Genomic DNA, 22,013 nt, shown 5'->3' with positions numbered 1-22,013 from the left:
CGCAATGGCAGGGACTAAATTATAAAAATAGGGCTGAGGTGGGTTTTTCTGTAATTATACATATATCATAGAGTTAGGTCACCATGAAACCCTAACCCTGGGTCCCCTCCTCTTCCTTAACCGCCTCCCTCACATTCCCCTGCTCTCCCTGCGCGCGCCCTGGCCACCTGAGCACGCCGCCGGCCGCCGGAGCTGGCCGCTCTTCCACCTCCTCCATCACCTTCCACACTTTTCTTTCCACCTTCCGCAGCCACCAAGCTCGGGACGGCACCTAAACCTATGAAACCATCTTCCCTTGGCCGAGATCCATCTCCGGTGTCGTTCCCGCCGGTCGCCGCCGCCCCCCGAGGTCGCCGGCCGCCGCTTCTGCTCTCTGCGCCCGCCCAGACCCGGAGCAGGCCGAGCTTGAGGCCGCAGCGCCTCCGCGCGTCGCCGCCGTCCACCATCGGGCGCGCCACCTTCCCCTCGACCTCCGGCGCCGTCGCCGCCGTTCCCCGCTGTCCATGTTGGCTGTGGTGCCGCCTGGACTCGCCGCAGCCGCCCAGACCCGGAGCGGGCCGAGCTTGGGAGATCTCTGCCTCCGCGCGCCTCCGCCGCTCCCTGCCGGCAGTGCCGCCCTCCAGACACCTCCGGAGACCTCTGACGTGCACCCCCTGACATCCCCGACCTGCCCCGGCGGCCGCCGTGGCCGCAGCACCCCCGGACCCATGCCCTAGCTCGTGCGGGCATGCCTTGTCCCGCCGCCACCTCCGCCGTTCCAGCCGCCACCCGAGGTGAGCTTGGTACTCCTCACCTCCCCCGCAACCTTCCCTGGCCCGCGCGCACCCCGCCGTGCCGCCGGTGGCCGGCTGTAACACACTGGACCTTTGCAAATTGCGAGGTTCGAGTGCTTGATCTGTGTGTCGAACTTTTCCAGACTTTCTGGTAGGTCGTTGACAGTGTTCCGACCTATGGTTCGAGTCCCGAGAATTGTGGTTTAAAGCTGTGTACCAAAATCCAAAAAGTAGGATTTTTGGTCAGCTCTCGGGTAGCCTTCAGCAGGCCGCGTACCGGTACGGGTTCGCTTGCTGTACCGGTACGGGGTTGATGGCTGTACCGGTACGTGGTTGTGTACCGGTACACAGACCATNTCCGCCGCTTCCAGCCGCCACCCGAGGTGAGCTTGGTACTCCTCACCTCCCCCGCAACCTTCCCTGGCCCGCGCGCACCCCGCCGTGCCGCCGGTGGCCGGCCGGAGCAAGCTTGCTCCGGCCAAGCCCGAAATAGGGCTTAGTTGAGTAGGTTACTGTTCCGAGCAACCCGAGCCTCCCCGATCTCTGCGGAAGGGAGCACGGTGATCGTAGAAAATTGCTGATCATCGTGCTCACCTTAGATTCTACCGAGGAGACTCCGTTCCGCTGTTTCGGTGGTGTCGACCCTGTTGAGCTTTTTTCGGCTGCTATTCCGTGCTTGCGCACGTTTCTCCGGCGATCTGAGATTGTTATGATGCCTCCGAAGGTGAGCACGGTGATCGTTGGTCAGTTCTGATCACAGTGCTCACATTACTTTGGATCAGTGGATGTCGTATCGGCCTGTTCGGCGCGATTTTCCCCGACTGCGCGCTGTTCGCTGAACCTTCGGGTTGCTCCCGCGCTTTCCACAGTGAGCCATTGTGCTCCAGATCATGAGCACGGCCTCCAGTACGTCGAGACCTATCAGTACGTGTCTCGGCGGACCTTGGAAGTCCTCAGTTTGCGTGAACGAGCCATGTTATCGCCTGATTTACAAAAAATATTAGGATTTTATGTAAAGTGAGGGGCTTTTGTGCAATTGTGCATTATGTGGCTACTGTGGGCAGTGTATAGGCGTGTGTGGTGACCTCTGGACTGATTGTCCATGATCTGTTAGCTTTTGCGGAAATCGAAGAGTCGATTTCGATGCGTTTTTCGGCGAAATTCGCCGAAAGAACGCGGTTTCGGTTTGGATTTCTTCCGACGTCTTTTGGTTGCTCTGTGAGTAGTCTCTAAGCCTTGTTGGCTGGTCACCATCATCACATTGTGGGTTCGGTGATGACGGGTGAGCGACGGTGGGTTCCGGTGTCGAAATAGACACTTTCGGGAACCCGGATTCGTACAATTATCCGACGATAATTGTGTAGTGGTGTTATCTTGTGTTTGCTGCCAAAACATCCAAATTGGAATGTTTTGGGGCAGCAGGTGACTCGTAGTTTGAGTCGGTGCGTTTCGAGACAATTCAGTGGTCCCGACAGAGTCTCGGTGCGGTTTTCGGGACTTCCGGTTTGTTCGGTAATCGGTTTTGGGAAACCGATCTCCGTGGGATTGTCTGTGGGTTGTGTATTCAGTGGTTTATTTATGGGGTTATGCTTTTAGGGTTTCTTAGCTGTGGGTTAGACACTAATCCAGTGGACCCTCCTTAGGTCCTGTTGATGTTCGTTTGCAGTCAGGAGACAGGTGCGGCAGTTGTACAGGTAGGTACTTCGATCCGACGTTGGTACAGTGGTGCACGCTCGGTGATAGTTTCTTACCCTTGCTCTTTTGTTATTATCCATGCTTATATTATATATTGAGCTTTGCACCTCTATTGTATACATTACACCCACGTTGTTTGATTATACTCTACTCAGATGTTTCCACGCTTAGTATCATGTGTAGGAGTATAGTCTATCTGTATGTGATACCATGTTTCCTTGTTGCTCTACTTAGCTTTCTGCATACCCTGTTTCATAGTTATAGTAGAGCGATTTCGTGATTATCTATGAGATTAGCGATCTAGTCGGTCGATTCTAGTATTCAGTATTTGTGACATGATTGGTCGAGTTTCATATCCTATACTTGTGACATGATTGGTTGAGTTTCATATCCTAGTTGATTTGAGTGGTCAGTCCTTGTGGTTCATTGAGCAGTATTTGCATATGTTTGAGAGGATGTCGATGTTGTCCCATCCTAGTTGACCTGAGTGGTCGGTTCTTGTGCTTCTTTACAGTTGACGACCTATGCGGTCGATGGGCCTTGGGGGGCAGGATTGTCGGCTGGTTGCCGACGGTTGATCATTGAGCATATTGCATTGATTGCCGTACTCGTCGCATTTCACGAACACTGGCGGTCTGATCCACCGCAAGGAGTGTTCTTTTCCGGAAAAGTGGTTGAATGGTGACAACCCGTGAGCCCCGAGGGGTTATATGCATGTTAGAGCGGCAGTGGTACTGTCGGGAGGTGTTGCGGTGCGGACCTCCAGGGTATTGGCTTGAGGTCTGCGGTGCTGACCAAGAGAGCATTGGTTTCAAATTGGGTACTTTTGGACTTTTTGACCGGTTGACGCATATGTCTATAGCAGCAGTCGTTGCATGCATACTTATAGTTCTTACTTTATAGTTGTCTTGCTGCTATAGTATATATTCATGTATGCTTTCGGTTCCAGTTACAGTAGCGGTAGCCGTTATTCAGTCTAGTTCTTACTTTTTTTCAGTTTATTGCTACTGTATTTAGTATATCTGCTCATTACCTTATACATCTCTTTTGTTTACTATTGTTCCTACTGTATTTCCACTGACCCGTGTTGTTGTATAGCTCTTCCTGATCCGGTGAGTACTTCTCGCCTTCTTCGGCTTGCGGTACCCACTTGGAGGGGAGACATGTTTACATGTTCTCACCTCCCCCACTATTTTTCAGGAATCGCGGGCGGTGAGGGTTGAGACTGGACGTGAGATACGTAGCGGTCGATAGAGCTTCCGACCCAGGTTATTAGGTTTAGTTCTACCCTTACTATTATGTTGATATAGCTTAGATAGTTTATATGGTTCAGTATATTTTATTACATTTGAAAATATGGGTTTTCATGAATGTAATAAATGGATTTGTGAATTTTGTGAAATGGAAAGGTTTTCTACCCCTCGTGGTAGTGTTTTTAAAGAATAAAGGTTTCTGTATAGGAAACAGTTTTCAAAAGAATTTTCTGTGGATTTATGTTTAAATATTAAATGCAAATCTGTGATGTGAATGGTGAATGTATAAATGTATGAATGAATAATTATTTCTATATTTATTTAGTTGTGGTTGTATCCTGTTTGTACTGTCGTACTTGTGCGACGCCGTGCAAATAGAGGGGAGACTCTGTCCGCGTGAACAGTGGAATTCCTGTATTTGTGGCGGATCTGGCATACTCTGGGGTCAGGTTTTCAAAAAAAAAAAAAAAATTTAGACGCTTTTTCCGCTGTGTTCAAATAAAAGGGACCCCGGGGCGTGACACATAGAGAATGCCCAACGATCGTTGTGCTACCAAGACTTGCGATCCCCAGCCATCGGCTTGATCAGAAATGTCGATGACAAAAACTGGTAATTAATTCGAATAGCGGGTGAGCAATATTGAAAATAGTAATCCGAAATGCCGTTACTTAAAACTTTGGAGAGCACAGACCCGTACAGATGGTGAGAAGAATCATGCTCACCAACAGAGGGTCACCAGAGGCCGAGGTTGGCGAGAATAGTGCCCACGGTCCAAGATCAAGGACCAAACAAGTAACCAAGGAGTCACAGCAGCACCAGCAGCCTAAGAGACTTGCTTATAGGGATAGGAGGGCAGGAAAAAGTTAAACTGGATGGGAGAGGTGCTGAGGCGCACGTTGTCTAGCGACAACGGGAACAGCGGTGGTCGGAGACAGCACCTCGGCCACCAATGAGCTTCAAGCAATGTGGTGGGAGCATCAGCAGTAAAGGTTGTTGCAGTCCAACAAAGAAAGGCCGTGGAAGGTGAAGGAGAGTAGCAGCTAGCCTGGGGAAGATCGTCGGAGATCCACAGACCCATGGCGACGCCGACGGCTGCCGCGGCTCCGGTCCGAGGAAAAAGATGGAGAGGAGTTGATTCGAGAGGATCACACAGTCTAGGGGAGTTGCTCACGGGACAGAGAGGCTATTAGGGGATCAACGGTGTGGAGGCACGCCGGCGGCGGCGACTGCAATACGAGAGGGCCACTACTAAATATAGAGAGAGAGAAAAATAGATTAAGGTCGGAGGCTCGCCGGAGTAGGAACACTGGCGAAGTACAGAGGGGCGAAGAAAGCTGTGGAGGGGCGGCGAAGGTTGTGTTTTCCTCTCGAATCAACTCCTCTCCATCTTCTTCCTCGGACTCGAGCGGCTGCAGCTGCCGGCGTCGCCGTGGGTCGGTGGATCTCCGGCGATCTTCCCCATGCCAGCTGCTACTCTCCTTTACCTCCCACGGCCCCTCTTTGTTGGACTGCAATAATCTTTGCTGCTGCTGCTCCCACCACATTGCTTGAAGCTCATTGTTGGCCCCCTCTCATCTTTCCCCCTCCACAACCTTTGTAGCCTTTCTATACTTCGCCGGCATCCCTACTCCAGCAAGCCTCCGGCCTCAATCTCTTTTTCTCTCTTTTCATATATAGTAGTGGCCCCTCTCGTGTTGTAGCTGCTGCAGCCGCCGAGGTGTCTCCACGCCGTTGATCCCCTAGTAGCGCCTCCGCCCCGTGAGCAACTCCCCTAGGCTGCGTGATAAAACTCGAATCAACTCCTCTCCATCTTCTTCCTCGGACCCGAGCAGCTGTAGCCGCCTCTCTGTACTTCGCCGGCGTTCCTACTCCGGCGACCCTCCGGCCTTAATCGCTTTTTCTCTCTCTATATATATAGTAGTGGCCCATCTCGTGTTGCAGTCGCCGCCGCCGCCGGCGTGCCTCCACGTAGTTGATCCCTTAGTAGCGTCTCCACCCCGCGAGTAACTCCCCCAGGCTGCGTAATCCTCTCGAATCAACTCCTCTCCATCTTCTTTGTCAAACCCGAGCCGCTGCAACCGCCGGCGTGGTTGTGGGTCGGTGCATCTCGAGCGATCTTCTCCAGGCCTATCGCTACTCTTCTTCACCTCCCACACCCACTCTTTGTTAGACTGCAACAACCTTTGTTGCTGCTGCTGCTCCCACCACATTGCTTGAAGCTTATTGGTGGCCCCCTTTTTTCTTTCCCCTTCATAGCCTTCGCCGCCCCTCTGTACTTCGCCGGCGTCCCTACTCCGGCGAGCCTCTGGCCTTAATCTCTTTTTCTTTCTCTATATGTAGTAGTGGCCCCTCTCGTGTTGCAGTCGCCGCCGCCGCCGCCGCCGGCATGCCTCCACGCTATTGATCCCCTAGTAGCGCCTTTGCCCCGTGAGCAACTCCCCCGGGCTGCGTGATCCTCTCGAATCAACTCCTCTCTATCTTCTTCCTCGGACCCGAGCCGCTGCAGCCACCGGCGTCGCCGTGGGTCGGTGGATCTCCGATGATCTTCCCAAGCCAGCTGCTACTTTTCTTCACCTCCCATGGCCCTTCTTTGTTGAGTTACAACAACCTTTTGCTGCTACTGCTCCCACTACATTGCTTGTAGCTCATTGGTGGCCGAGGTGCTGTCTCCGACTGCCGTTGTTCCCGCCGCCGCCGGATAGCGTGTGCCTTGGCACCTCTCCCTTCCAGCTCCACTTTGTCCTGCCCTCTTATCCCTACCAGCAAGTCTCTTAGCCTGCTGGTGCTGTTGCGGCTCCTTAGTTACTTGTTTGAGTCTTGATTTTGGGCCGCGGGAACTGTTCCATCCAACCTCGGCCTCCGGCGACCCTCTGTTGGTAAGCACAACTCTTCTCACCATTTTGTACGGGTCCATGCTCTCCAAAGTTTCAAATAACGGCATTTCGGATTACTATTTTTAATATTGCTCACCCGCTATTCGAATTAACGACTAGTTTTTATCATCGACATTTCCGATCAATCTGGTGGCTGGGGATCGCATGTCTTGGGAGCAAAGCGATTGTTGGGCTTTCTCTATGTAGTTCTCACCTCGCTGGTGTGATATGGACATCTTACTGAGACGCGCATTCGTCGAGGACCTGAATCGACTTCGCGCTGCTGTTTCTCACTTGTGGATCACCGTAGTGGCTCTGGTGCTAGTCTGTTGTAGCCAGCAGCATCTTGCACCATCAGTCGACTCCCGGTTCACATAAATTGGGTAATTTTTTCGACCTCCTATTTTCTTCTGTAATTTTTCAAACTCCCAATTAGGGTTTCAGCCTGATTCGGCCAGCTTCCACGGCGATGGCAGCAGCGATGGTGGCTTAGGCAGCAATGACAACGGCTATTGTGGCTTAAGTGGAGACGGCAAGATGTTTTTATTTTTATTTTTTCTCTCCATCGACAGAACCCTAAACTCTCCTACCTGAGTTCGACCATAGCAATCTCGAAGCCGAAGAAGCCTCAACCCACACTCACCACCACCACCGCTACCGCATCCTCCTCCGTCGAGGACCTCGACCACATCAAATCTGAGGTTGCCTCCTTCATTTTCTTCCTCGGCCGCGCCCCTCTCTCCTCTACCGCTGTGAGTTCGACGACTCATGTTTGCCTAGTGGCCCTAATCTTTCATTAGATTTTGATGATAACAAATAATTACGATTATTGGACTAATCTTTTTTGAGTTTTGTGTTTTAGATCTCTCTATCTTCAAAAGGACTCAAGATGAGCAATCTTCTAGCACCGAGCTTCACCACTTGAAGCTATGCTTGCTTCTTTTGTCAAATTGATAAACTCACTCTCTCTATTTCTTAATTTGATTAATATTATGCTTTATAATTAGAGTGAGAAACTTTGAGCTAAGTTTGATCTTTTTATCATAGCTCACTTGAACAAATATCTATTTGATTCAAAGTGAATCTTATCCAAAGATCTTCTTATAAAGTTCATGGGTTATTAAAATATTCAAAATATGCTCAAAATTAGTTTTCTGCCAAGTTATTGTTTCTGGACTCTGTTCTGGGCTCCCTAAAGTGGATCTGAATCTCACGTGTTTTTGGATCCTGCCTGTTTGCTGTTCGGGTGGTCTAAAAATTTCTTTACCTGATCTAGGCGCCCGAATGTTTGTTTAGGGCGACTGAATTATTTGACTTGATAGGTTGCATGTTACGGAAAGTACGACGAATTAGCCCGAAAAGTTGTGACGCGGCGTGGCGCAGGCGGCGTGCGTACTGGAAATCTGGGCGCCCAAATCTTCTGGAAGCCCAAAATGATTCCGCTTAGAGAAAACGGCGCACGTCATTTGTCTATGTCAGAAAAGTCAGCGCACATGTTCTGGGCGCCCACAAATTCTGAAGGCCCGAATGTACGAATCCAGAAAAAGCAGTGCACGTTGTCTGATAGGCAGCTGGAAGTGTAGTGCGCGTGCACAACATCTGGGCGCCCGAAATCATGTTTAGGGCGCCCAAAAGTGCAACGGTCTGGAGTTGGCCGAAGCTATAAATAGATGGCTTTGAGGCCTTTCTCAGTCTTTTTTAGCAAGTCCATTTGAGCTTAAAAATTTTAGTGTTTCTCATACTCTTAGCTCTCACTTCTCTCTCTAAACTTGAGTGTAATTTGTAGTGAGATTTAATCTTGTAAAAAGAGAGAAAAGCAAAGTCTTGGAGCTTGAAAAGAAGAAGGTGTTGGTGTGAAGGCTTGGTGCTTGCCCGCAAAAGCATCATCTAGTGGAGATCCAACATTCTCTAGTGTTGAGAAGTTGACGGGGACGTAGGCAAAGTGCCGAACCTTGAAACAAATCGATTGTGTGCCTTTTGAGTTTGCATTTCTTTAAACTTCTCTCTTTATTATTTGTTTCGGATTTTTAAATTGCTTGATTATTTGGCTTTTTATTTTAGAAACCTAATTCACCCCCCCTCTTAGGTTGCCATTTTGGTCCTCAACTCCGACTTTCGCAAAGCTATCCCTGTAAAAGCTCCCAAAACCCTAGCCCCTAATCCCGGCGAGCCCAAGAAAGACGAGTACCGCGATCTAAAGCCGAAGCAAAAATCAAAGCCCCACCCCCTGCAAATCGACTCCTTCAATCATGAGGACAAAAAAAGGCTACCCAGCTATCTGCTGATGAAGGTGAGCTCGCTCTCGGTGTAGTGGTACACTGACGTGGAGGAGGTAGAGGCTAAGATTTTGGGGAAGGAGGTGAGGATGAAGTCGTTGGCGGCGGCGATGGCGATCGAGGTGACAAAAAGGTTAGTGGCGAGGATTATTATGGACCTTGGTTTTGGTTGGTAATTAATTATAGGTAAAAATATATGAAATTTATATTAAATTATGAAGATCATTTAGAATCGATTTTTTAACTTTTTAAAATTTTAGTTTACTATCTAATTTCTTTTTTAAAAATTTGAATATACTTTGATTTTAAAATTTAAACTAATGATTTATTTTAATAAATTTATAATTACAAAAATTGAATAAAATATATATTAACTAAATCTAACAAATGTGTTTTTGTTTCTTATTGTGTACATATATATACACACACACTTAATTAATATTGTCGCTGACTCTGCTACTTTCAATGTAAACCTCAGGCGGCAATTAAAATAGAGCACTTTAATTAAACATGTAGAGCTACCATACTTTTGAAAGCATAAGAAAGTCAGTGTTTTCGACTTTTTGGCCCTTGAAGTAAGAATTGTAGGGTTGGGATGATAGTGGTCCCCCTAATAGTTGAGCGGTACCCTTAGGGTTGAGTGATCTCTGTAGGATAATAATATTAATCTAAACATCAGAAATTGTCAAAATGGTTGATCCAACAGCCAAAAAGTTAGAAACACTAACTTTCTTATACTTCCGGAAGCATAGTAGCTCTATTCTTAATTAAATGGTCACTAATTGCTTTTCTAATATTTCCCACTTTTCTCTTTCTCCTTCTTCTAACTTTTCTCTAGAAGCAACTACCACTAGAGAGAGATCAAGAGTGATGATGATAGGGTATAGTTGGAATAGATTGATCAAGGCTGTGGCGGCGTTGGCGGTGGTGGTATGGGTGCCGGTGTTGCTCGGGTTCGTGGGATTGTTGGCAATCCAATTGGATAATTTCTTGGAGATCCGGTGCTTAGCATAGGTGAGGATGGCAGGAATGACATAGGTGAGCATAAAAATAGAGGATAGCGAGGGGGACGGGGTCAAGGGAGAGGGAGAGCTGGTGATGAAGAGGGCGGAGGAAAGGTCGGCGGCGAGGTAGGAGTCGAGAGAGGAGGGGAGGGAGGCGAAGGTGGAGAAGAGGAGGGAGTGGAGGTCATCGACCACTTAGATGGAGTTAGGTGGAAAAGAAGGAGGTCAGGGCATTTGGACGTGAAGAACGAAATAAGGTAAAGCGGATCCGTGCAAGCTTGAGTGCGAGCCCAAAGACTTTTAGAACTTTTTTCTAGAAGTTCGAATAATTTTTATTTTTTTTCCATTATTATAGAGCTTTATGGACTTTATAGTATAATGTAAAATTTTATAAAATCTATTCAAGTACCCAACTCTGTAAAAAAATTCACTAAAAAAAAAACTTTGGAATTAGCTCAATACAAAGTTTTCAAGGCCTATCCAAACAGGCCCTAAACATTATTTTCCTCTTTGTTTATGAAGTTCCCATATCAAACTTACACACTGGAGCACTTCTCGCTTCCTTGCATCATTTTGTGCAACGTCCTTTTCTTTTAACCCAAGTAAACTGTAATTGAATTCTTTGGAGGAGGAGGAGGACGATAACGACGACGATGACGAAAAGCACGGCGGAGATGATGAGCTAGTGGCACTTGCAAAAATTCAATTTCCTGTACGTTACTAAGTCAAGTTGCCATTCTCCGCTGTATTACAGCTCATGTCTATTTCTCACATTCTTAAGCGTTATATAAGTAGAATTTTTGACTTTCACAAAGCGCTCTTTGCGTGAGATTTTCAATCTCCGTAAATTTCACTCTCAACTGCACCCACCCAAACAAAACTCTCATTTACCCCCTTACTCCGATTGGGCTGCTCAACCTAAAAATTTTTAACTCAAAACGAAATCGGGCCCTAATCTGACTCGGCCCAAATTTGGTCCAATTTTAAATCCTAATAATCGGTCCAAATTCTCCCCTAAACAATTCCTCCAACCTATTAAAAATTAAAGGAAAAACTTCAAAAACCCCCTCTGTGGTTTCGTAGTTTTTCACTTTGCCCTCCTGTGGTTTAAAATGTATCAACTTGCCCCCCTGTGGTTTCCTTTTTCTCTTTTTCATATCAATTTCATTATTTTTTTTTCCTTAAATCAGTGATAAAGTTAAAATTAAAGGGTGCTAAAGTGAATATTTGATAAATCTAGATGGGTATCTGAAGTTTTTTGTATATAATTTAATAAAATATTAACGAAAAAGCTATCCAAAAGATAAAAACAAAACCACATAGGGGCAATTTGATACCTTTTAAATCACAGGGGGGAAATTAAAAAAATATGAAACCACAGGGGTTTTTTTAAAAGTTTTCCCAAAATTAAAAAACAACCTGATTTGAGAAATCGATCGACCCCAACGGGGTGCCAGCCTAGCCTAGCCTTCCCTGTTCCCACATTCCCCCACCCAACCTCTTCCCCTTCGTCAACCTGCCCTTTTCCTCCCCCCCGGGGGTAATTATTCCCAAATCCAAGAAAACCTAGGGCAAATCCCACCCCCACATTCCCAGATCCGCCCCATCTGAAAGGATCCGGGGAGGAGGAGGAGGAGGATGGGGGATTTCAGCGTGGTCCTGGTGGTGCTGGCGGCGGTGGTGCCGGTGCTGGTGCTGGCGGTGAGCGTCTACCTTCTGGTGAACTATCAGCACCCGGACGACGCCAACCAGGCCTACTTCCCCAAGCTGGTGGTCGTTCTCGGCCTCTCGGTCGCCGCCGTCTCCATCCTGATGCTCCCCGCCGACGTCGCCAACCGCCAGGCCTGCCGCCACGCCCTCTACAACGGCGCCTGCAGCCTCACCCTCCCCATGAAGACCCTCTGGCTTGCCGTCTACATCGCCGACGCCGTCCTCGTCTTCTTCGTCATCCCCTTCGCCATGTTCTACTACGAGGGCGACCAGGACAAGTCCGCCTCCCTCCCTTCCCATCTCATCTAATCACAATTTATTTTAATCCCTAAATTGATAATGGAATCTTGATCCGGTCTCGTACTGGGCAGGAGTATAGCGAAGAGGCTGAGGAGCGCGCTGTGTTGGGTGATTATGTCGGCTGTCGTATGCGGCCTCTGCCTCGGAATTCTCTACGGTTGGTATCTCAACCTCTCCCGCACGATTTCTTTTTCTAGGAGTTGTGATTGGATCCTGCTGGTGGAATGCATGTAGCGACGTAGAGTATATGCAACCCTTTCATAACTATATGAGAATTAAGGAACAGAGGCTGTCGACATGTTTTATTTTTCAAAACGTAGTTCCACTTGTTTTCACAATGTTATGATCAAAAGCCTGCGATGAGTTAGACGGGAGTTGCTTAAAGAACTAACTCAATTCAAGTAACCTTTTTTTTTTTTTTTTAAATCTCCTGGCAAATGATAATAGACGTTGTTCGAGGCACAATGTTTTACCTTTTCTTTGCCATAGTAAGAAATGACTATTTTCTATTGTAAAAAAAAAAAAAAAAAGAAAAAAGAAAAGAAAAAAGAAAAAGCCTTTGAGCCTGTCGCCGCTAAAAGTTATGCAGCTTTTAACTCTGGTATTTAACTGCGTAGGGATTAGGGCATAGACGTGTAACGACAATACAAACTGCTTATAGAAACTGCTTGTAGAAGTTTCTATTTTCTCCACAGAAAAGAATCTAAACTTTTGAACTGCTATGTGTGCAACCGACTTAGCTTTTCTTTTGGGTGTGCCAGGACTTGTTGGTAAAGTGGATTTCACAGTTAGGCACCTCTCATCATCCGTGGAAAGCTTTCCAAGTTCATGGTCGGGATTCTCAAGCGGTCAACCTTGTATCAGTCCCTTGACTCGTCAGGTCCATCGTCGTCTTAATGCTCTTGCCTCGAATCTTCTATCCTTATCAGTCTTTTGATTCACCAGTTTTACTGTACTCGCTTTCTCGAATGGTTAATATTTGATTCTCTTTTTCTACTTGATTCTCTATTGGAGGTCTATAATTTTAATTAACCTTATGAAACTACTCACTGACTGTTTTATTCTTACATCATGATATGTTACTCTGCACATTATTTTTTGAAATCTAGTACTTTTGTAATTCTTTCTCTCTGTTTTCCTGATGATGGCTTGTTTCCTCCAGTGTTCTGCATTTACTGCAAGTGCTTCTTCTCAAACAACATGGACAATGCGGGCTACCTTCCCAGAATATGTGGTTGCTCTTGCTACGATTGTCGGATCCGTGCTATTTTCGGTGTGCGCCTTATCTTGACATTTTTTTTAAAAAAATCTGTTATTATTTGCTTTCTCTTCCACCTGGATGTTAAACTGAAGTCTAGGGTTATGCTACATAAATTTTACTTTCTCTTCATCTGACTATGTTGTTGTAGTTGCACTTGTTATTTAGAATGGGAATGTTGTAGATAGTGAGTTCACTATGCTGCTGAAGTTGTACTGTGCTGTTATAGAGCGCACCTATGGGAAATGAATGCAATGGCATGTGCCCTGACATTTGAATTTGCATATATATATATTTTTTAGAGTTCTACTGACTTGTTAAGCTAGAGATGAAAGTTGATAGTAATGTTATAGTATTATCTTTTTTGCATCCATTTTTGCATTAGTGGTGGACACTGGACAGTCATACTTGTATTTCTCTTCTTCTACGTTTGTTATTTTTCTGGCATTTACAAGGGAGTTCTTTTTATTCGTATGATAGATATTTGGAGGTGTTGGGATTGCTTGCCTACCGTTGGGACTTATCTTTTCATTTATCCGGCGCCCCAAGGCAGTAATTACTCGCTCACAGTACATAAAGGTATGTTTTATGTGAAACACACTTGACTGCTTTCACTTTCTTGCATTTGCATTTTGAAATTTCATTCACTTCACTAAACAAATTGTATACATGAATACTAAATATTTGCATTTGTATCTGACAGGAGGCGACTGAACTGGGAAAGAAAGCTAAAGAATTGAAAAAAGCTGCTGAAGCCCTTCACCAAGAAGAGAGGAATGGTAACAAAGGCAGAAAATGGCGCAAAAACGTGAAGGCTGTTGAAAAGGTATTCTAGTATTCTTTCTCTGTTCTCTCTCTGTTGCTTTCTCAATCAATATCTCCCCTTTTTCTTCTGTTACGTTATGAGGATTTATTTCCTGTGAGTGAACCAGTGAACATTTCCTTGCTAGATGTCTAATCATCATAGTTAGTTTGTACTTTTGTCACTTCAATATGATTTGATTATTATAAATTTTTTTGGATTACTTTACATATATTATTATTTGTGCTATGATCTGGCATTTTCGAAACGTAAGTTTATCCCTAAACGGATTGATGAGTTGATCAGTTAGACTAGCCTAGTCTATCCTAGTTTAAGTACCTGGCTAGGTTGCACATGATTATCTGCCTTAGGGACCCATAACCTGACTCAACTTGCCCCCCAGCCGGCAAAATATAATCTTGAATTGAACTCACTTTGTTACAACAGATGGAAATGGAGGGAAGCTCTGTACTGCGCTTATAAAGATTTCGGAAATATAGATACACCGATTTACCCGGTTTAGAACAATTTTATATCCATTTAGTTGGTATACATGATGTGTAAGTTACCATTTCGCAGCTAGCTCAGAATTTCAGATCTACGTTTGCACTTTTTGGTGTACAAAAGTAAAAATATAAAACTGTTATTGTCTGAGCAATTTGGTTCCTATGTCATTGATTCATACAAATGTAAGCTGGAGAAATTGCAGGTATCATAAACAGTTTGATGACGTACTGTGTTTCAATGTCTTCCATTGGATAATATAGGGAAATATTTTAGAGCACCTAAAATGACTTTGCTGAGTGATTATTTATCAAATTACTAGTTGAACATGTTAGTGATGGTACACTTTCGGGCCATTCAGTTCGAGCTCCACTTAGGGGGCGTTTGGATTGACGTATTTGTAGATTCAACGTAAGTCAAGTGTAGTGGTGTTTGAGTTTCCCTGAAGTGTGATTATTTTTTTTTTTATTTGTTTTGATGTAACTCGTACCGCCTGAAAGTTAAATTCAATCACTTCTGTTGTTTGTTTTGATGTAACTTGGTGCTGGTAAAATTAGTTTTTTGAGTTCCGTTGTTTGTTTTGATGTAAGTAAGTGGATCTCATTATCTCCTAAATATAGTAGTAAATTTACCACTATAAAATTTAATCTATTATATAATTAATTTTTTTATTATTATTTAAAGATAATAATAATTTATTATAAATAAGGTAATTCTAACCCATTATAAAGGAAGTAGAGTTTAGGTTTTACTGTTTAATAAATTTTTTAGAGGAGGTTGAGTGTAGTGAAAGTCGAGTTCGGCACTTTAGAGGAGGAAGTCGAGAGTAGGTGAAGTGGAGCTCTAACGTAACTTGAGTTACATTATATTTTTCACTTACATTAAAACAAATAACGGAACTGATGGAACTTGAGTTCCATCACTCCACTTACACCAAAACAAACGGGCCCTTAGATGATCCGTAATTTCCACTAACACTGGAGTCTCATGATATAGGAAACCCATCTTAATATCCATTAGGGCGCGTTTGTTTCGCACTATGAAAGATTATTAGGAGTAAAAAGATTTCTGAGAATCTTATTTCTATTCATCTTATTACTAAGAATGTACTATTTCGATGTTTGGTTCGTACGATCATATTATTTAGTCATGTTATTTAAAATTACGAAAAATATACAATTAATTAATTAATTAATTAATTTAATTTTAAATAATACTATAAAAAATTTCAACATCTTTTTTTTTTAAAAAAAGAGAGAATATAGGTTAGAAAGAGAGAGCATAATTAAAAAAATAAAAAGAGAAATAGAGTCGAGGTTAGAGAGAATGAGAGGATTGAGATTTTAGAAAAAGGGGGGGGAGAAATAGCTTAATTTAGAGATAGAAAAATAGTTGAAGTTTAGAAAGAAAAAGATAAGTTTAGAGAAATATATGAGGTTAGAGTGTAAAGAAAAATAATACCAACTAGCCAGCGGGTGGAAAGAAAAAAAGAGATTAGACATACTATAATTACTCAAATTCATTAATTTAAGGATACCCACCTTCCCTCAAAGGAATGAGATTAGTACTTTGGGATGCATCTCATTCCCAAGTAAATCCAGTATTACCAACTAGATTACTTAGTGCGTTTAACCAAACACCGTCATATTTTTTTATTCCTATTGGATTACTAGGAATCTTAAAATGGTAGTGCGAACCAAACGCACTCTTAGTGTTATGATGGCTATATTTCCTGCTTTGAGGAACTTGTGTGTCGATTACAATGATGATTCTTAAATTCTCTATTTCTTTTACCAGAACAATATTACATTTATTTGTCCTAATCTATGTTATAAAGTATCTTTTTATTTGTAATTCAATTTCTAGGAATTACTACTCCTGGAAGATGATATGAAGGCTTTGGAGGAAATGTATCCTCAGGGAGAGCAGGTAAATACAATATACAGACTTTCTATCAGATATTTGCCTTTAATTTTTCTTTTGTTAATGTCTTTCCTTCATTAATTTTTTTACAGGCTGAGACTACTTGGGCGTTTACCGTCCTTGGATACATAGGGAAGTTCATATTGGGTATTATTGGGTATGCTTCATACTTGTGCAATTTCTGTTTTGTGCTTCTTACTGTTTTGTACTTATCATGGGTCATATTACATTTAAGGGATAATTTCATTTTCGTATATACCCTTCATCCTATCCTTAATTATATACAAACTCCTCTAAAAGTGTCAGTATCATGAATACCCCTTTAATTTAGAGAAACTATCATAAATACCTATACTGATAAATCCATCAGAAAAATAAATAAAATTCTCATTTTGCCACCATCTAGTATCTATGCCTTTTTAATTAATTTCAAGATCTTTTGCTTGAAAACATTATAAATACACCTGAATGTATACTATTGAAACTTATTAATTTGGAAGAAACTAAACTACACTAATAGTAAACAAAGAATCATACTGATTTAGACGAAGTAGAAAATAGATTCACAAAAAAGTATAATATATCTTTAGTTTAATTGTTCACTAAGATCAACAGGGAGACCCATATTGAATTAAAAAAAAAACTTAAGTAGATCAAAGAAAACATTTACAAATTAAAACATAAACACAAATCAAGTCATTTTTGGATGAGAAATAAACTTATTAGCCCCACATAATCCCACACAATTATTTATAATTGGGTATAACTAGGGGCAAATTAGTCCAAAACTCCTAGTTAAGGTGATGAAGTGTATTTTTGATATAATTCATTAATTTTTTGTGGTAGAAATAATATTGACAATATTGAAGGAGTATTCGTGATATTTTATAACTTCTGAAGTGCCCACGTTTGAAATTTCCTCTGTAAGGGGTAATTTTATATATGAAAAAGCCTCTATATTCTTTTGTCAATTATGTTTTTCTTTTGTCAATTATGTTTTAGCCCAGATCTTTTGATTAGTGCACTTACCTTTCCAGGTTGGTTGTCTCCGTAGCCTGGGTTGCGCATATTGTCATATACTTATTGATTGACCCTCCTCTTTCGCCTTTCTTGAATGAGGTCTTCGTCAAACTGGATAGTGTTTGGGGTATTCCATTCTGAGCACTTGACCTTGCTACAATTCTCATTTTATTTTTTGGCAAAATCGTACAGAACTTACTTGAACTTTAATAAATTTATAATTGCGAGAATTGCATGAAGTATAGTAACTAAACCTGTAAAGATAAATGGCGATTCAAATTTTGAAGTCAAAGTGCCATTGAGTGACTCAAATCAAATAAATTGAAAGATTGGATAGTAAAATCAAAATTTTAAAATGTTGGGTTGCCGACACAAAATGGTCCATAATTCAGGCAAGTTATGTACATTTTTACCTTATTTTTCATTTTCAGTAACCTCTAACCTGTCTTGGTTGGTTTGAACTAGGTCTGCTTGGTACTGCAGCATTTGCGTTTTTCTGCTTCTATCTATTGCTCGCAGTGATTGCAGGGGAAATGATGCTTGGTCTCAAATTAGTCTTCATTACCATCCACCCAATGAAGTAATTAGTTGTGACTTGCTGAAACAATGAACAATGTTATCATTTTTTTTTTCGTTCCTAACGACTAAGTCTGCTTGTTTCAGATGGGGAGCGACTCTCATGAACTCTTTTCTATTTAATGTTGGGCTTATTCTACTTTGCTCAATCAGGTCTCTACATAAAGTGCTCTTCTGTTTTTAGTTTTTTTTTTTTTTTTTTTTTTTTTTTTGGTGCCACCTCTATGTGATGCCTTCTATTCATCATGCTATACTGTAATCTAATTGGAGGTTGGCAAATTTCAGTGTTGACTTAAAACAACAGCTATTTAAAATACAACGAGATTTCATTTTCAACAAATTACTGTGGAACGATTTCCAGCATTTTATCAGTTTTGTCCAATATACTGCCTTTAACAGATCTTCTAAATTTTCCTCTTTTGTTGCTATTTTTAAATTTGAAACTTTGCAGTGTGATTCAGTTCTGCGCCACAGCTTTTGGTTACTATGCGCAAGCAACTGCTGCTCAAGAGATTTTCGGCCACACACTGCAATCTTTGCGTGGAATCAAGTATCTGTACAAGTGAGTCTTTAGCTATATATATTTTTTCCTTCTCTCTCTAATGGCTTCCAAGTACTCACTCAAATGCCGCAAAAATAGAAAATTACTCTTATCTCTCTCTCTCTCTCTCTCTCTCACATTTAAAAAAAAAGTTTCTTGTTTACTTTCAAATGACTCGGGCTTTGCATCTATCATTTTCGCAGGTATAACGTCTTCCAGTATGTATTTGTTGGCCTGGCAGTGATCACGCTCGTCTACTATGCACTATTTGTAAGTCCTGTCCTGTCAGTTACTTCAATCTACCATTTGGAATCCAGGAAATATCAGTTTTTTTGTCATTTTGTTGTGTTTAGGGATGGAGAAAGAGAAAGCCAACCGGAAGGTTTCAGCTTTCGAACTGATGAATTTGTGCTTTGACTGTAAGCTCGAATTCCGTCGAAGTTGATCTTATTTTGTCGTGGAATTATAGAGTTTGCTAGTGATGTATATGGTCTCAACACTTGCTACTTGGAGAGACGATGATGTAAAACTAGTGAGCTTCGCTTCTTGAAGAAGTGCAAGAAGAGTTGTGGCCGCCCTGCATTGTTCGGATGACTCGCCGTTTGTTTTGTATATCACGCCGTTGTTTCTTTGTCCCTCCTTCCGACTTCCAATGTATTCTTGTTCTATATAGTTGGCTGATGTAATTTTATACTCTGGATCCTTTGCGAGAGAAAGATTGGTTGGTTGGTCTTTCCTTTTTTTTCTTTTTTTTTTTTTTGATTAATGCTGTCTATTAATGTGGGAGACTCTTTTGTACATGTTCTGTTAGTTTCCATGCGAAATATTTGATGCTTACTTCCAGTAGCTTAAAGAGTAATGGTAGTGATAACCTACAATTAAAATATAGTTGATGAAAGAATAGTTGATGAGTCAGGTTTCATATATTGTATCAGTTGTGATTGAGAAGTGCAAATTTTGAGTGCCCCGTTGGCCTTTCTATAATTTTATCAAACTTTTCATGGTTTGCGGATGTAGCATATATATATATATATATATATATATATATATATATATAAATAGAGTCCCGTTACTATGAGTACGATCGTCCTCGTACTCATAAGTTGTTTTTGATGATAGAGCTTCCGAATCGACGATCCATATCGTTAAATATTATTTAGAGCATTTAAAATTTTTAGAAATTAAATTTCATAATTTTTCGACATTATTTATTTTACGATTAAAAGCTCACAAATTGACAATTTTTAACGGTCGGTATGGGATACTTGCTAGTTTAATGGTGTAAAAGAATTGGAATAGGTTGAATTTTTGATAGAAAATTTTATTCAGTACCTCGATAAAGATCAATAACTCCGATCTTAAATTGAAGAATCCGATCATCCATTTTTAGGACGTCGTTCGATTTTGACCGTTCATTTTATGTCCGTTTGATGGACTTTATTATTATTTCAAAAAATTACGAAATTTATTTTTTAGAAGTTTCAAATACTTTAGATCATATTTAACGGAGTGGATTGTCGATTCAAAAGCGCTATCATCGAAAACAACTTATGAGTACGAAGGGCTCAAAACTCATAAGAGTATAGTAGCCCTACTCTAAGAGTACGAAGGGCTACTATACTCTTATGACTATAGGAGCCTTCGTACTCTAAATTATTTTCGATAATAGAGCTTCCGAATCGACGATCCACTTCGTTAAATATTATTTAGAGCATTTAAAACTTTTAGAAAATAAATTTCGTAATTTTTCGAAATCATAATAAAGTTCATCAAACGGGTATAAAATGAACGGTCAAAATCGAACAACGTCTTAAAAATGGATGATCGGATCCTTCAATTTAAGATCGGAGTTATTGATCTTTATCTATGTAGTGAATCGAATTTTCTGTCAAAAATTCAACCGATTTCGATTTTTTTACACCGTTAAACTAACAAATATCCCATACCGGCCGTTAAAAATTATCAATTTTGTAACATTTTGATCATAAGGTAAATAATATTGAAAAATTATAAAATTTATTTTCTAGACGTTTTAAATGCTCTAGAAAATATTTAACGGTGTGGATCGTCGATTTGTAAGCTCTATCATCAAAAACAACTTATGAGTACGAAGTCGATCGTACTCATAAGAGTGTAGTAGCCGGATTGTATATATATATATATGTACTCATAAGAGTATAGTAGCCGGACTCTATATATATATATATATATAGAGTCCGGCTACTATACTATCGATAGTACCAAGCCCTTGGTACTATTGAGTTTTCTACCGTTAGATCTACTCTTTGATCATTTCCACCCGTTAGATTATACTATTAAACCAACCACCCACTCAACCCTAGGGGACCACTATCAATTTAACCGGGGACCACTATCATCCTAACCGCATATCCTTTCATCCAACGACCGAAAACTCAATAGTACCAAGGGCTTGGTACTATTGATAGTACAGTAGCATAATTATATATATATATATATATATATATATATATATATATAGAATACGTCTCTCGTACTTTCGAAGAGGTTTTTGTGTTTCTAAGTTGTTTTTGATGATAGTACATTCAATTGAAAGATTGTCTCGATTAGGCAAAATTTACGTTATTGAAACTATCGAGAAACCAAATTTCATAATTTTTCGACTTCATTTACCAAGCGATCACATGGTCTCAAAAATACTATTTTAACGGTTGATGTGGCACGATTCTTCCGATTTGAAATTTCAGTTTTTTATCACTATTTTTTATGAAATTTTTATTTTCAGCCGTTCATTTTGAGATTATTCGTTCATTAGGCAAACAAAGTCAAAAAATTATGAAATTTGATTTCTAGATAGTTTCAATAGTGTAGATCATGTCTAACGAAACCGATCGCTGAATTGGATGTTGCAGCATCGAAAACAACTTACAAGCACACGGAGGCCTCTGTACTTTCGAAAGCACAGGAGCCTAATTCTACAGAGTCCGGCTATGGTGCTTGTAAAAGCATCAAGTACTTGGTGCTTGTCAATTTTTTACTGTTAGATCTACCTCTTTGATCATTTCCATCCGTTACATTATACTATTCAACCAATCATCCACTCAATCCTAGAGCTAGGCTCCTATGCTTTCGAAAGTACCAAGTTATTGGTGCATGTAAATTTTTGGCCATTGGATTAAGAAATTTGCGGTTAGGATGATGGGAGACCTCTAAGGTTGAGTGCCTGGTTGATTGAATAGTATGATCTAATAGGTGAAAATGATCAAAGAAGTAGATTTAACGGTAAAAAATTTATAAGCACCAAGTACTTAGTGCTTTTACAAGCACCATAGCCGGACTCTATATATATATATATATATATATATATATATATATATAGAGTTGGGCTAGAATACGATTAATAGTATTTGCCCTTTTTTCCTATCAAGTTTTTAGCCTTTAGATTAATTCCTTTGAATTATTTCTAATCATTGGATTAAATAGTATAACCCAACTCTCTCTCTATATATATTTATTATATGTATG

The 22,013-nt window shown here is 41.6% G+C and overlaps 1 protein-coding gene across 1 annotated transcript; it reads left to right on the top strand.

The window, feature by feature from the left end:
• LOC109727406 (LIMR family protein Os06g0128200-like) lies at nucleotides 11,311–19,355 on the top strand. Its single transcript, XM_020257531.1, has 14 exons — nucleotides 11,311–11,863; nucleotides 11,957–12,042; nucleotides 12,647–12,765; nucleotides 13,048–13,158; nucleotides 13,624–13,722; nucleotides 13,847–13,969; nucleotides 16,316–16,378; nucleotides 16,465–16,529; nucleotides 17,410–17,519; nucleotides 17,858–17,972; nucleotides 18,056–18,121; nucleotides 18,420–18,530; nucleotides 18,713–18,779; nucleotides 18,863–19,355. The coding sequence occupies exons 1-14, from the start codon at nucleotides 11,514–11,516 to the stop codon at nucleotides 18,908–18,910; spliced, it is 1,533 nt and encodes a 510-aa protein (XP_020113120.1). The 5' UTR covers nucleotides 11,311–11,513; the 3' UTR covers nucleotides 18,911–19,355.

This window comes from Ananas comosus, linkage group 22 (assembly GCF_001540865.1).
Source record: "Ananas comosus cultivar F153 linkage group 22, ASM154086v1, whole genome shotgun sequence".
NCBI classification, from domain to species: Eukaryota; Viridiplantae; Streptophyta; class Magnoliopsida; order Poales; family Bromeliaceae; genus Ananas; species Ananas comosus.
The sequence above is the reverse complement of the archived record's forward strand: the minus strand, read 5'-3'. Positions and strand labels throughout refer to the sequence as shown.